This window comes from Micrasema longulum, unplaced genomic scaffold, assembly GCF_059751315.1.
Source record: "Micrasema longulum isolate JH-2025_06_02 unplaced genomic scaffold, ASM5975131v1 h1tg000858l, whole genome shotgun sequence".
Lineage (NCBI taxonomy): Eukaryota > Metazoa > Arthropoda > Insecta > Trichoptera > Brachycentridae > Micrasema > Micrasema longulum.
Window position 1 is genome coordinate 55362 of NW_028278050.1, and position 16212 is coordinate 71573.

The window sequence follows — 16212 nt, forward strand, 5'->3', positions numbered from 1 at the left end:
TACACAAAAGTGTGATTATTAATTAGGTTGTACAAAAACATGTATAAAATAAATAAATTGAAATTGAAATATATGCTAACACCTTGAAATATATGCTAACACCTTAAAATAAGTGGAAAAAAAACCCCAGCTCTAAGTTTCACTGATTAATTTGATTATTTTTTGTTTAAATTCTATGACATTGTGAACAATATTCTGTGTTTACTATATTAGTTTTAAATCACCCGTAGATGAGAGGAGTGCTCTCCCGAAACTGTAGTAGTGTTCTTGTAAAATAATAAAAATTGTATGACACTAATAACAAAGTTTTATTTTCATAATAATTGATAATTATACAATTTAGTGATAGGCAGTATATTGTGTGCATATAAATAATGGCAGGTTATCACTTCTTAACTTGTAAACATTGAGCACCTATAGATTGTATATTGTTTATATGTCTTGCGTAATAAGTGTCTTTGGATTATTTGTGTCAAACTGCGCAATAGACTATTATCACTTTCAACGTAAAGAATTGGAATTACAGATAACTCAACCTTACCTAACCGGACCAACTCCAAACTTGTTTATTTTTCGTGGTCATACGATCCACTCGTATAGACACATATTATAACTTTGAATATTTCACATCCGATTGGACCGTAGTTGATGGTTTGGAGTAGATCTTATTTTTAATCAACTCTGTCGCAACAAATTTAGATCTAAATAACTCCCTAGGAAGGAAATCCAGCCTGTCTATAAGCATTTGGACATACTCAAAACATTTCTGTATTTAATATTTGTGTTACATACTGGGACACTTTTTGCTGACTGTTATTATTATGGATAACTTACATAGCACCATTTTCATAATATAATACCTCAAAAGCACTTTACAGAGTGATTATACAGGGTGACTAGAACTGAACCCGCCATAGCAAATTCACATATAGAGGTCATTTGCTTTTAATTGGACCTTACTTTCCTTTAGCAAAAGTGTTATGGTTTGGGAGATACGTAATTTTTTATACTTTATTGAGATTTTTTCAGAATTTGACCATGATATTCGAGAATATGTATTAAAATGTAATTTGAAATAAATAAATAGCTGTCTTTTCACTACCAAGATCTTTCGGACTGGCAGCTACGGAAAAAGAATATAATTAAATTAATTTATTTTATTTTATTTTATTTTTTAAACAACTTTCAATTATGTTTTTCTTTTTTATTTTTTTTTATTTAATTATTTTATTTTATTTTATTTTTTAAACAACTTTCATTTATGTTTTTCTTTTTCCTTCTCTTTTTATACTTTCATAATTAACCTTACATATAATTGCTTTATAATATGGAAACTTCACTGGTCCATTAGAGTTAAGTCTAATTGTGTAAAATATTAAACTTTTTAACTGTACTGTATACTTCCTAAATAAAAGAAAATAAATAAATAAATAAAATAAATAAGAACTCACCCTGACGATGTCTCTGAACTCCTGCGCCTCTGTCTCGTTAAAGTGGCCGAGGTCCTCGAACCTCTTGGCCAGCAGCTGGAAGTCATCGAACGAGATCACTCCATCCTTGTTCACATCCAGGATGCCGTGGTAAGTGCGCATCTTGCGGCGCCAGAAGTCGGACTGTGGAACGAAACAAAATTAGCTCACTCCATCGGAAGAACGAAGGAAGAGGGGGTATGGTATTGCTGGATGGTGGAGCGCATGATATTCTTGGAAGAAAAAGAACTCTGAAAAATGACAGTCGGTGCTTTATAAGAACCCGGAGCCAATGGCAATGCCTCCAACAACACGCTTCTCCGAGCCACTGAGGGGTGGATCCATTCATCCTGTGAAACCACCATAAGGACATAATTCATAATTTTTTACTCTCATTATATTTGTGAAAAAGTTTAACTGGATATATGTACTATTTAAAAAAAATATATTTTTATAAAGGGTATTCCAACCATAACACGCGGTATTAATTGTAAATAAAACAAAAAGTTTTTAGAGAATTATCTTTTTTTTCATTATGATAGAAAGATCTATGATAATTGTGTTGGTGGATATAAAAATCGGTAAAATCTATTTTTGGGAAAAAATTCTGTTTTAAAAATATTAGAATTACCCAGGTTGTTTATAGATATATCTAAAGTGGAAAGATCCAACGTTTTACTAAAGTAATTAATGTTTTTAATTTCATGTCAAAATCAGCATCACTCATAGCATGTTTTATTTCAAAACTAGCAATATCCGATGTGGCCAATCGGAGTGGCGCATTTGTTCAATATGGCCGCTAGTTTCCATTTGACAGAGAGCATGTGATGACTCGTTGCTTTTAAATTTGTTAAATTTCAATTTATTTCAACAGAGAGGGAAAACATTATTGAGAAGGGAATATGGAAGTCTGGGCAATTACAGGGCTTATGACCTGTCATTGGCTGGTTTAAGTGGCCACTTTACACACTGTGTAACATTCACCACTCGGCCCATGTTTGAACATCCACATTTCCTCAACTCTTCCATCTGTTGACTTTTGCGAAGTAAAAGAGCTGAAACCTTTATCACGTGGGTGAGATTCATCCGGCTGAACCAAATCACCTACTAGGCAACGCCTGAAAACAATTTTCCAATTTTTATACTTCTTCTTTTACCAGGTAGTAATTCAACAATGTTTGATTATGTCCAAATGCTTGCAGACTGGCTGGATTTCCTCCCTAGGGAGTTGTTCATATTTAAATTTATTTCAACAAATAAATTTAAATAGTCTGCAAGCATTTGGACATAATCAAACATTGTTGTTAAATTTCATTTAATTTCATTTTTAAAGACATAATAAGTATTGACAACCCTTACATAGACGAGAAATGACGGAATCAATTAAAATTTGTTACATTTATTATTGAATTTCTACAAAACTAGTCGAATCATTATATCAATCTTGGTGAAATCTAAAATAAATCTTTATTTTTAATGGATACAGTTTAATCTGTTATTATTTCGTTTATATAAAATACATTTTAATCGTACGTAACATCGAGATTTAGTCTTTTTAATAAATTAATCGAATTTGCGATAATCCGTTACAGAAAAACATTGTTTCTGAAAAATCTTTTTGTCAGGATTTAACCAATTTTGATAATAACCAACACAATTATGTGTGAAATAAAATATAGGCCAAATGCTCGCCACGGCTTCAGTGGCATACCTCTATCCGATGGTCCATATTTTCAATGACGTTGAGGCATAACTAAGGTTCAATGACATTAATGTGCCGAATTATCTCATCCTTTAGCTCTTGGCTTATTGACGCATACTTTTTCTTTTAAATATCCCCAAAGAAAGAAGTCCAACGGTGTCAAATCACATAATAATATTTAGGTCTTATTTTTTCCATACATTCTCATTCAAGTATCTCCCTGTAGTCCTTAAAATGTAAGATGATTAGAATGACAGCTGTCAAACTCAAATCAATAGTGATGAGAAATTACTGATCACTGATCATGTCCCGATCAAATCGATTTTATCAGTTTTTTCATGCAAACATGAAACTGTTTCCAAAAATTGATAAAAAACCGCAAAAACAAGTCTATTATAGTGTGTTGAATACAATTATTCACCAAAAATAAGACATTTATACTTTTTTCATGAACATTATCAAACGAATTATTTTTTTATTCGATCAATTTGTCCCATCTCTAACATTTTTGCAAAAAGTTTTAAAGCTGATTATATAAATTTATGTTTTATTTTATTGAAATAAACGGCACAGTGCCTTTTACATATTAGTTACAAATACAATTAAATATACATACATGTAAGCATAATTATAAGTAATACAGAGCATTTAAAACAATATTATTAATTTACAAATTAAGAAAGTCTAAAAAAGATAAACTATATAAAATAATAAAATATTATCAGTTAAAGAATTATCGATAAAAAAAAAAAATTATAGAAATACTTTGAACCAGTTAAAAAAAACTAAGAAAACAATTTTTAATAACATTAAAAAAAAAAATATATATATATATATGTATTATTATTTAAAACTAATACTTAGGTAAATAGTATATATTTATGTTTAAAAATATATAATGATGTAAAAAAAAATACGAAGAGAAATATATTGTACTTATAAATTAATTCAAGAAAAGAAACGAAAAAAGAAAAAAAAACACTAATAAAGAAGTAACAATAGTAACAAATAGTTACCTAGAACTATTACCAATGAAATAAAGAAGAAGAGCCGTTCTAAATGTACTAAATTTCATGTAAAATGAGTCACCAACGTCCTGGTACTCATTGCCTAGAGAGTGAAGTCTATTGATGACTGCATTTTTACCATATGATGTCGAAGTGTTGTTGCCACAATATTGGTAGGTTTGCCGAGTTGTCCTTTTCGGTAAATTAAAATTAATTAGTGATAAAATTGATGTTGATTTATATGTCAATAATAGTATAAAAAAATAAATTAACCTCCCAAATACTAATGATTTTTCGCGTGTCAATATAAATCACTCCTTAGACGTTACTACAAAGTTATGTCGTCAGTTTTTCTGACAACTGTCATTCTAATCATCTTACATTTTAAGGACTATAATTAACGTTTTTCACGTTTTTCACAACCCCGGTTTTACGTTGAAATTTTTTTTAAACTCATTTGACCTGTCAAAAGACAACGAGCCGCGCGCCGCCGCGTGAATGGAGAATAAAATCGAGGTAAATAAAAAAACGTGTAAATTATTGTCTCAAACTAAATTCAAAGTAGGTGCAGTGTAATTGACTATTTTGTTTAAGTGTCTAATTTTGACATTTTACTAAATAGTGACATGCAGTTGACCCATGTTTAGGAAGAATAAAGTCTTTACATCAATAAATTACGATGCAGAAAGTTTATAAATTTGGCAATATGTTATTTGAAGTTGTAAACATAATGTAAAAATAAAATAAAAGTGTGAAACAGTTTTGCCGCAATGTAAATGACAGTTGAAATTTTGTGGTGCCATACTAAAAAAGGTGATATCATATAAATAAAATTTCCCAATATTTAGGGAAAAAGTCGTTGTATGCATTTTATGCAAATTAAAAATTTTATTTTCGTGTTTTTAAGGTTGATTATCTACTAGGAATAAAATTTAGTATCTACTGGGAATAAAATGTATTATTATAAGCTCCTGACATTACTGGGACCTGTGTCAATTTACTGTGATGACCTGTGTTCTTCTTTCGTTCTTGCCCTCCAAGCTTAGATCTTTAAATACTCTTTAAGATTAGAAGGCGGGCGCTCTAATATTGTTAAATCTCATCCTCCAAACCTAGGTCCTTAAAGTATCGGGCTAATGGGTAAGGGGCGAGCGCTCTAACATCCCCAGGTTTAACCAGTGGTTCCCTCAGGATGCGGCATCTTTTGTGACAAAGCCATCTCATTCACGTAGAATGCGTACAGGTGTTTTCTCATCTGCACTGCAGAACCTACATCTAGAAGTTTCAGAAAGGTTCATTCTAGCAATTCTAGCTTATTTATTAATTCAATCTGCATTCCTGTAAGGGCTGTAATAACTCACTCGGTTTGGGCTATATTTCATTAGGTTGAAAGCAAACCTTTGGGAGTACCTTTTGACAATACTATGCGTGCGCTTGGCTTTGTTATGACAAAGACACTTAAAATCCTTTACTGTACATTAGTGCGAAGCAACTTAGAATATGCATCACAAATATGGAATCATATGTACAATGTGCAGATATCACGCATTGAAAACATTAAAAAAAAAATCGTAAAGTTCATGTGTTTCCGGTTGAAGTTTGAGTTTAAATCTGACCAGTATATTCATATATGTAAAAAACATCACCTATTGCCTCTGCAAAAACGTCGTAAAATAGCGGATATAATTTATTTACTTAAAATTGCCTCTGGTTCAATTGACTGTCCTGAACTACTTTGCAAACTTTCTATCAATGTTCCTTCCTAAGTTTTAAGAAATAACCCTCTTCTTCACATACCTCTTGTTTCATCTAATTATAGGCAAAATTCATATTTATGGCGAACTTTTAATAATTTTAATGTAATAAATAAATCATTTAACATAGATTTATTTGCAAATAATCTTAATGACGTACAGCGTTTGCTTTCGAAATAACTCGTAGTATTTTTTCTTTTCTTTTAAATTTACATTTAATTACTATTCATTTTATGTTCGAGAATCTTTTTTAACTTACTGTGATGCTACTTGTGAAAACCTGTAATTGGCTTATTTGTTATTTGTTTTGTTATATAAATATGAGATAATTATAGCTGTTGGTTATCCAAATAAATAAAATAATATAAATAAATAAATTTATTTATGTATTGCCTTGTTGAGTTTTGATATAAATTATAACTTGATAATGGCCCTAAGGTTGCTTGAAATATCTTAACCCTACAATTCCAAATGTAGACGATCTGCTACATACCGATAATCGGTGTATAAAAGTGATTTCAAACATGTTTATCACTCGGGGACTAGTTTATTATATTGTATACTTACTAGCCAGTATAATTTATTTTAAAAATCGCCACCTGGGTAAAAATTTTCGATAAAATTTTAAAGAAAAAGTCAGTTGCACATATTCTGTCAAAAGTGTAATTTAGCTAAAGTTCAAATGGTGATTTCTTCGTTTTTTTTAAAGATTTAAAGTTCAACTTTCATTATTATATAAAAATATGTTCATAGGGGTTGTTATTTCTTGTTTTCCTTATAGTCTTGTTCTCTTTCACCTTTTAATGCCCAATTGTTCACTTAGGTACCTAAAATATGAAATTAAAACTGAAACAATTTTTTTTCTTTTTTTTCTATTTTTTTCCAGTATTTGCATCAAAAAACAAATTAAGTCAAAGATTTTAATTAATAAGTAGGCACTCATAGTTATTAAATTACATTTGCAAAAGTATTTATTTAACAAAGTATTGTTTACATGTTAAAATTCACACCAACAGCGATTAATATTCAAACCAGTACTTTTTATAGGCATGTCAAGGTAAACCAGAATATATCAAAATGTTGCTCCATTTTGTGATAGTGGCTCTTTGTTGTGATGGCAATATGACTACACATTGCGGAAAGGGCGAAATCCTTACATCAGTAACTCTTATAAACAATTTTTATAATCTTCACCTTATGCACAATGTGCAATATCAAGCTATAAAGCATTATCAAGGTGTTTTGTTTTGGTATTGTTCATTATTATTTTCTTTTCTTTTTAAAAACTATTGCATCATTTTTTCTGTGTTCAGGCAGATATAGAACCATCATCACACAGCTATTCCTGTCCACTGCTGAACATAAGCCTCCACCATAGAATTAAGAATAGTCCAGAAACCGCATACGCGCATCAAACAGAAGGCGACTAAACTACTCTTAAAGGAGTAGTTTTACGTTTTGACCCATTAGTTTCTTAGTACGCAACTCCTGATTTGAATTCAACTTTGCTGTGTTGAGTCGATTTAAAGTGTAGAAATACTACTGGGACCAAAAAGAAACAGAATGGAATCACATGTTACGTGGAGGTGGCAAATGCATGTATAAGTAGCAAATGTATTACTTAATTTTTTTTTTCATTTGTCAGATTGTCGAAGAAAACAAAATGGTCATTTCGTTAGTGTTTGTCAATTTTTTTACGCTACTTTGCTCATCAAGTATTATTTAACATGACATAAAAATATCCGCTTTAGGTGAAATAAAATTAATACATTTTTAAAGTTCAAAGTTCATTAATTCAATTACTCTTATCAAATGACCATTTACTTATCTACTCTGTTGTGTCAATCAATGTTTCCGCGTGTACAGTACAATTTAAGGGAAATAAAAAAATTAAAAAAATTATCTTACATTTGTGTTACGATTTTATTTTTCGCAATCTGGCAACAACGCGGCGAAGTTGGGGCAGAGTGGTGGGATTTCTGGACACAGTCCGATGTATTCTAATATGATTCTACGCTCCATCTGGAGCTCAATCACAGATGGCTATCGACATGCTAAAAAACGTGCTAAGTATTTGAGCAATCACCACGAACAATCATGAACACGCTGAAGTTATCGCGGTCGCGTTACAAAACGAAATTCAACTTCGGTCAGTTCAAGAGGATTGGTTGAATCTCGCACACGCCTTCTTTCAATTTTTCTCGATGCATTTAGCCGGCGGTCGGCAAGCCAAATGTTAAGAAAAGCAGTCGCCATAGTAATTGTTTGTAACTTGAAAACGAAATAACAAACCGGCACGAGATTACACGCGTGTTGACTTTTTTGATTTGACGTTTGACCACGGACTACGGATACGGAACTTATCTATGGCGTTTTGCAATGCGACCGCTTTAACTTCAGCGTGTTCATGATTGTTCGTGGTGATCGCTCAAATACTTAGCACGTTTTTTAGCATGTCGATAGCCATCTGTGATTGAGCTCCTGGACTATTCTTAAAGCTAAGCCTCCCTCATACTTCTCCATATGTCCCTCCGCTGTTTTAGTCTTCACGAGGTCTCCACCCAACTACCCTTTGTCCATCGTTGGTCCTTCAATCTAGCAACATGTCCCGCAAATGGCCATTTAAGCTTAGCCAATCTTTCGACTATGTACGTCCGTTTCTCCTGACCTTTTTCGTACCTCGGAGCTTCTCATCCGATCGGAGAGTTTTACTGGAGCTTCCTTGTATTTGATTTGGTGAGTACACATTGGTGATATATAATACAATTCTCAAACAGAGATACTCTCAGGAAAAAATCCTACAAAAGGGTTAAATGGAGATAAATCGCCCTGTAGTGTATTTAGTGGTTGGCGCGTTTGCCTACCATGCATACCATTATAAAGAAATTATTTAAAAATCATCGAGGACGCTTGCAATATTTGTTAAATCTGCTGGTTGAATTTTAACTTCTCTAACCATGCTGAAAGTATGCAGTACCATGGAATTAACTCTCTTAAAAATCGAAGAATAATGTTAGACCAATTATATTTATTCAAATTAACAAATAATAATTGATTCTCCTAACCTATTCAAAAGACTTCTATTCCGTGTGCCACCTAGACCGACAAGATAAAATCTTCTGTTTTACAGATAACGCGTCAAAAAACTATTTGAAACAATCTACAATACCTAGAATATGCGAACAATATATTTACCAAGGCTGATATTTTTTCTGACAATGTATGTAAATTTAGGTCAAAAATCATAGAAATTTTGGGAGAAGCAGATATTTTATACAATAAAACGTTTCAATTAAGTACAAAACTGAATGAATTAACCGTGACACGAATGTATATTATGTGGGTATTTGAAAGTCTTAGAGAGAGATAAAGCAAAAAGGTAACTGAACTGAAGCTGACAAGGGACACGAAGATTTGTGCCCCTACATAGAGATTCTGACGTCGAGCAGTTCCAGTGTGCCTTACGCGGTGTTGTTAACGGTAAAAATGCAGCGTAAGTGCGTGCCCATAATGTTTCGATGACAAGTTGTCTTCTTTCAAACGATCACTGAATCTAATTCAATTATTATTATTATTGTTATTTATTTTATTCCAGTAAAATGGCTACATAGTGCAGATCCAATTCTACCAAATAAACATTAACATAAATATAAACACATATATAACAATAAACACAAATATGAACATAAAACAAAATTTTATATTTGCAGCACTTATGGTGGTCTTAGCATATCCCGCCATCGCTCGAACAACGGTGAATAGATCCACCCTGCAGTGGCTTGGAGAATTTCGTTATTAGAGCTTTTCAGGCGTTCCCATAGGCTCCAGGCTCTTTGGCAGCGAAGGTGTTTACCCGTCCGCTGTGAACATTTCGGAGGCACTGCAATACCTAGGCAATCCGAATGAAATATTATACGTGACCCTTAATTTATTCCATGCTGCTTGAGTATAATTGTTCCATAGTTCCGCTGTATACATGGACGTTAAATACGAAGTAAAGATGATTATAAACACCTCTCTCCCGCTTCCACTCCCACCAAGTCTACTATATACCATTGCGTCTTTCTACTTTCCTTTATAATAATTTTGTATGCATAAACATGTTTTCCTTACCCTCTCTGCCCCCTTGCTGTCGACCTCCGAGTCAGAGTCCGACTCGGAGTCCGACTGCTCCTCGCGCCGCCGGTTCCTCTTCTTCTTGCCCTCCCCCGCCTCCACGCTGCTGCTGAAGCGGCGCAGCAGCAGGCCGTAGTTGGCGGGGGCGCTGGTGGACAGGCCCCGGCCCTCGCCGCCGCTGTTCCTGCGCAGGCGCGCCATGTCGATGGGGCAGCTGTCGCCCGTGCAGCGCCGGCTGTTGGCTGGCGCGCTTTGCTGGGAAAGAAGGAGAAAATTAGTCAGAAATTAAGAAGAAGTTAGGAGCATACATGTTTGATTCATCGATCTACCAGAGTTGCATTAGAGGAGAATGCATTTACAAAAGATGGAAAGGTGTTGTTTTTTTGTGTATAAAAAAAGTTCGTTTTTTAATGTTTACAAACAACATTTTTTTTGTGGATCTCAATCAGATTCTTTTCTTAAATTCCTTATAATTTCTACCCATTTATTTATTTTTACTGGATTTTGGTAATACTAAAATAACATTAAATTCAATACATTTAAAAAAATCGTATTCCTACACGAGTACACCCCTCTGTTGGTGAGAAGACCGGAGTTCGACGTTAGCAAAAAATATTTATTTTATGTTTTGGAATTCAACCATAAACAAGTACCTACTTAAATTCAATATTTGAATATTAACAGTTTTTGGTTACGGAACTTAATCACTAACAATTACCTAGGTACCTACTCATCAATGAAAAGTATTTTTCCAAGATAATAACAGGCAAACCAACGATTGGGCAGGACAACGTCTGTCGGGTCCGTTGGTTTAATATTTTTTTATATATTTTTTTATTTAATTTTACAATACGCCCAAGGGGCATTTACAAGAAATATACAGGTAAGTATAAACACAGTGCGTAAAAATTAAAAAGATAAACAACGCTTTTTTGTATACATGTAGAAACAATAAGAAGCATACTGCCATGCAAAATAAAAGGTGAAACTTTACATAGTAAAAAAGAAAAAAAAATGGATATAGGAAAAGTAATTGAATTAAAAGGCAAATTGTAAATAACTTGTAAAGAATTCAAACAAAAAAATAAATACATTTTCATATACTTATAAGTATAAAAAAATGGTATCAACAAATTATTGTTAAAAACAAATAATGAAAATTAGTTAACAGTAAGTATATATGTGATAATAATATAATATACGGTACACAAAAATATTTGATAAATTAATATCAGAAAGAGATAAGATAATTATAATACACATCAAAAACAGAGAAAGAATTGTATGAAAAAGAAAGTTTTATTACGACATTAATAATTAGTTTCAAACAGTGCATTTAAGAACGTTTTAAAATGGATAATTGTCGCATTAAAAATGTCTATTTCACAAGTAAATTTGTTGGCTAAGGAATGTAAAATCGGAGAGTGTCGTGCATAGTTAGTAGCTACGTATGTCCTCGTAGTTGCAAACAATGACTCGATTAGGTATTTTGAAGTTAATGAGATTCAGGAGTTCACAACAACCGAGCTCCGAATTTAAAATTTTAAATAAAAAAGGAGGTCATTTATTTTTCTACGATCTTCTAATAAAATAAAATTTAAAGTGTCTAATAAATACGTGTAATTTACGTTATCCAATATAATTATTTATTCAGATATACTTCATAAATATGTACAATAAAATCAGCAGCGAGTGGCCACTGGCCACTGGCGGCTGACCTCATCACGAAGATACGAATCGGCCAATTCGGGACATGGGCGAATACTCAATTTGTTTAGGGTCTAAAGAGCAGGATTTTGTTTGTAACTGGAATAGGGAAATATCGGGTTTGTTTAAATTGCAATTTTAAAGAAATAAGGGTCCATAGACCCTTATTTCATAAAATACTGTCGAGTAAACAAAATAATTTACTACTTCGTAAAGCGAGGACGACCAAGAAAGACGTAGCATGATCAGATAAACCGAAATCTTATTTTTTTAATATTATTTTTATTATTTTTTAAGCCAATCAATAGGCTTAAGTAAGCCCTAATAGATTGGCATTAATGAGTAATACTTAACCTAAACATTCTTTAAATCTACTTAAATTAACAAAGTGTACAATTAACAAAAGGTATGTATACAGGGTGTTCTTTAAACCCTGTCACATCCGAAACCACAATGATCAGTATTGACAAAAAGACATATTAACATATTTAAAAAATATTTAAAACAATTATTTTTTAAAAAAATAAAATATTTAAAAATAAATGGTTGCTTAACCCTGTCGCATCCGAAACCACGATGATCAGTATGAGAAAGAAGACATATTGGCACATTAAAATTATTAAACGAATAATTTTTTTAAAAATAAAATATCAAAAAAAGCAAATGGTTGCTTACTTCTGCAGGGCAGAAACGAGGAGGGTGAGAGGGTAGTCTGATACTGCGCCGCGCTTCCCTCACTTCTCCCCTGCAGAAGTAAGCAACCATTTGTTTTTTTATAATATTTTATTTTGTTATAAATTTCTTTGTCCTAAATATTTTTTAAATATGCTAATATGTCTTCTTGCCCATACTGATCATTGCGGTTTCGGATAAGACAGGGTTTAAATAACATCCTGTATAATTACTGTATACTATGGAAACTTCACTGGTCTTAATAGACCAACTCTAATGAGTTGAGTCTAACTGTGTAAAATATTAAACTATGTAACTGTACTGTATGTTTCCTAAATAAATTAAAATTAAAATAAAATAAAAAAAAGTACCGAAAAAATATAGAAATACCGATATTTCAAATTGTAATATCGGAAAAATACCGGTATTAGAGAAATGATCGGATAAGCTATGCCCCATTACCTCAATGTCTTCATCTCGGAAGCCCCTCGATACTATTATTTTCAATAAATTTTTAAAAACGTGTAATATGGCCATTATGCTTATTTATGTCACAAGTCATAACAAATTATGCACATGTGCTCAAAAAAACATAAATAATCGTGAAACAATAGTCGTATTTATTTGTATTGCGATATTCTGTTTCATGAAGTCTGTTGATAAGAATTATTGAGGACAGTAAACTGTAATACATATTATTATACCAGTACGCCAGCAGTAGCGTGCAATGATAAAATACAAAATAATAATTAGGTGTGTTAAATACTACAACTGCATCTACATATTAATTTTATTTGACACTTTATATACATAGACAATATATATACACATAAGGGCGGGCATATTGTCTTAAGGCAATTTCTTCCTACCTACCCAAACCGTTCAGTTTGAAAAAATTATAAATACATGGATATATTGAATCTTACAATTTTGTACAAAAATTAAAAGCAAAGATTAATCAAAATAAATATATATATTAAAAAAATAACACTATACTATGAAGAGAGGAGAGGGGATGGGAAGGAAAGAAGAAAGATAAAGGAACAATTTAAATATTTAGATAGTGACATTTCAATCTTGACTTAAATGTAAATAAAGGGCGTCTCTAACATTAGATTATTCCACAATCGAGCGGCTACTACTGTGAAAGAGGAGGCAAGAAAATTAGAGCAACGACAGGGTATTAAAAGGGTTCTCTCGTTACTAGAACGAAGAGATAGTCCGTGTTGTGAAAGAGGTTGGATGAGCTCTCTCAGATAAACAGGCGAAGTGGGAGTATTTAAAATATTGTGAAGAAGTGATATAATGTGAATGTTTCTTCTATGCCTGATACTGAGCCAGTGTAGTTGCGTGCGATACTCGGTTATGTGGTCAAATTTGCGAAGATTAAAGATATAACGAATACAGATATTCTGCAATCGTTCTAACTTATCAAGCAATTCAGAGTTAGCATCTGGATAACATACATCCGCGTAGTCAAGGAGTGGAAGAAGTAAGCTCAGGACTAATGTTTGCTTAACATTAATTGGCAAGAAATTCTGTGATCTTTTAAGTGAGTGCAAACTGCTATAAAGTTTACGAATAACTTCGTTAACCTGATCGTGTTATTATTACATACATATATAAAAGGCAATGTTCGTATGTGTGTTCTCGATAGACTGAATAACTACTGGACCGATTTACGTGCGGTTTTCAGCGAAATGTGTTGTGAGCATATTTATAGCCACTTACCGACTTTTCTATGTCTACCGGTTTCGATACGTATCCGTCTCTTCGTCAGGACACCAATTAAACCAACATGCAAAACCCACTATACACCTTCAGCATAGTTGTTGCACAAAAATATAAAAACAACACGACATGCATTTTAATAAGCACATGCACTAATTAGGAAAGCTTTAAAAAATAATGTTGCTTTGATCAATAATTAAACAAACTTTCAATATAGTCCTTTGTACGATGTTCCACTGTAATGGTTTAATAGAGTGGACCATTACAGTGGAACATCGTACAAAGGACTATATTGAAAGCTCCCCCCCCTTGTTAATTTATTGCTCAAAGCAACATTCATATTTTTAACAGCTTTCCTAATCAGTGCATGTGCTTATTAAAATGCATGTCGTGTTGTTTTACATTTTTGTGCAACAACTATGGTGAAGGTGTATAGTTTCATGTTGGTTTTGCATGTTGGTTTAATTGGTGTCCTGACAAAGAGACGGATAGTATCGAAACCGGTAGACATAGAAACGTCGGTAAGTGGTTATTTACAAAAATTTCATAACATCAAGTAAAATATTTGACCACAAAGTTAATGCTTTAGATATCAATAATTTTTATATCTCTTAAAATCTTTAATTTATTAAGTAGAAAAAAGTTAGGAGCGTAAATGTTTTTTTTATCCATCACCGGGGTTGCATTTGACGAGAATCCATATATAAAAAAACTGGAAGGATGTAATTTTTTTGTGTATAAAAAAGTTTGATTTTGAATTTTTACAAACAACATTCGTTTTTTATGGATTCCAATCTGATTATTTCCTTAAATATCTTATAATTTCTACGCATTTTTTTTTTTTTTATTGGATTTTTGGTAATACTAAAAATAGCATTTCTTAATAAAAGTGCACCCCTGTTGGTCAGAAACGCAGAGTTTGACATTTGAAAAAATAATTCTATATTTGAAAATTAATTATTTTACTTTTTGGAATTAGAACATAATGAAGTATTTAGGTACCGGATTTCATTTATTATTTGAATATTAATTGGTTCAGCCGGATGAATCTCACCCACATGATAAAGGTTTCAGCTCTTTTGCTTCACAAACGTCAACAGATGGAAGAGTTGAGAAAATGTGGATGTTTAAACATAGGCAGAAAGGTGAATGTTACACCGTGTGTAAAGTGACCACTTAAACCAGCCAACGACAGGTCATAAGCTCGGTAAATGTTTAGACTTCGCTCACTGTCGCTTCAAATTTAGAAGATATTTCTTGCTTTTTATACTGCATATCAACAGGTTATTCTCACGTTGGTCAAATGGTCCGTTGACGGTGTAAACCGGAAATCTTCCACAACTCTCGTATCATTGGTTGATTCATATGAACGAGTGACGTCGTTCAAAGTAGTTTGATTTCATTATCATATTTTTTCGTACATTTTATTTATTTATTTTATTTAATGCACAAAATACACAATTTTACATAGACACAATTATATGTTTTTTATGTCCCGACTTGTTAGAAAATTCCGTGTTAAGTCGGGACTCTTCGATATATAAATCAAAAATATTTATTGACATATTAAAACAATATACAGGTAATCAAAAAAATATGCAAAATAATCAAAACAATATACAAAATAACAATAGAAAACATTTCAAGTAACTTTGCCGAATAATTTAATACTCTTATTTTTACCGCGCGTAGGAAAGCTTATTTTGTATCCAATATCCCGGAGGGCTGTTCCTTATTTGAAAATATGTATATTTATTTTCTAAGTATAAATAAATTGTAAAATATATCCTGAAAACAGGAACAACCAAAAAGTCGTTAAGACAATTTTCGAGGTTGGAAAGGCTAAAAATAGATTGTTTACAATTTTCAAGCGCCCAGAAATGCCCTTGGGAAAGTTCAGAAAAAGGGTTAAATTCTATAGCCTCGAGCCTGAGCCCTTTGCCGTATACAGGGTGACTGGAACTGAACCCGCCATAGCAAATTCGCATGTAGAGAAGGTCATTTGCTAATTATTAGACCTTACTTTCCTTAGCTAAAGTTTTATAGTTTGGGAG

General features: G+C 32.3%; 1 protein-coding gene across 2 annotated transcripts in view; it reads right to left on the reverse strand.

Moving 5' to 3' along the window:
• Positions 1 to 16212, reverse strand: part of CBP (sarcoplasmic calcium-binding protein) — a 72813-nt gene that overhangs the window by 16306 nt on the left and 40295 nt on the right. For both annotated transcript variants that reach the window (XM_088231173.1, XM_088231172.1), the window contains 2 exons: positions 10046 to 10303; positions 1452 to 1613 (listed from right to left, as the gene is read on the reverse strand). In XM_088231173.1, coding sequence (XP_088087299.1) covers positions 1452 to 1613; positions 10046 to 10303 — 420 coding nt within the window. The remainder of the gene's footprint in view (positions 1 to 1451; positions 1614 to 10045; positions 10304 to 16212) is intronic.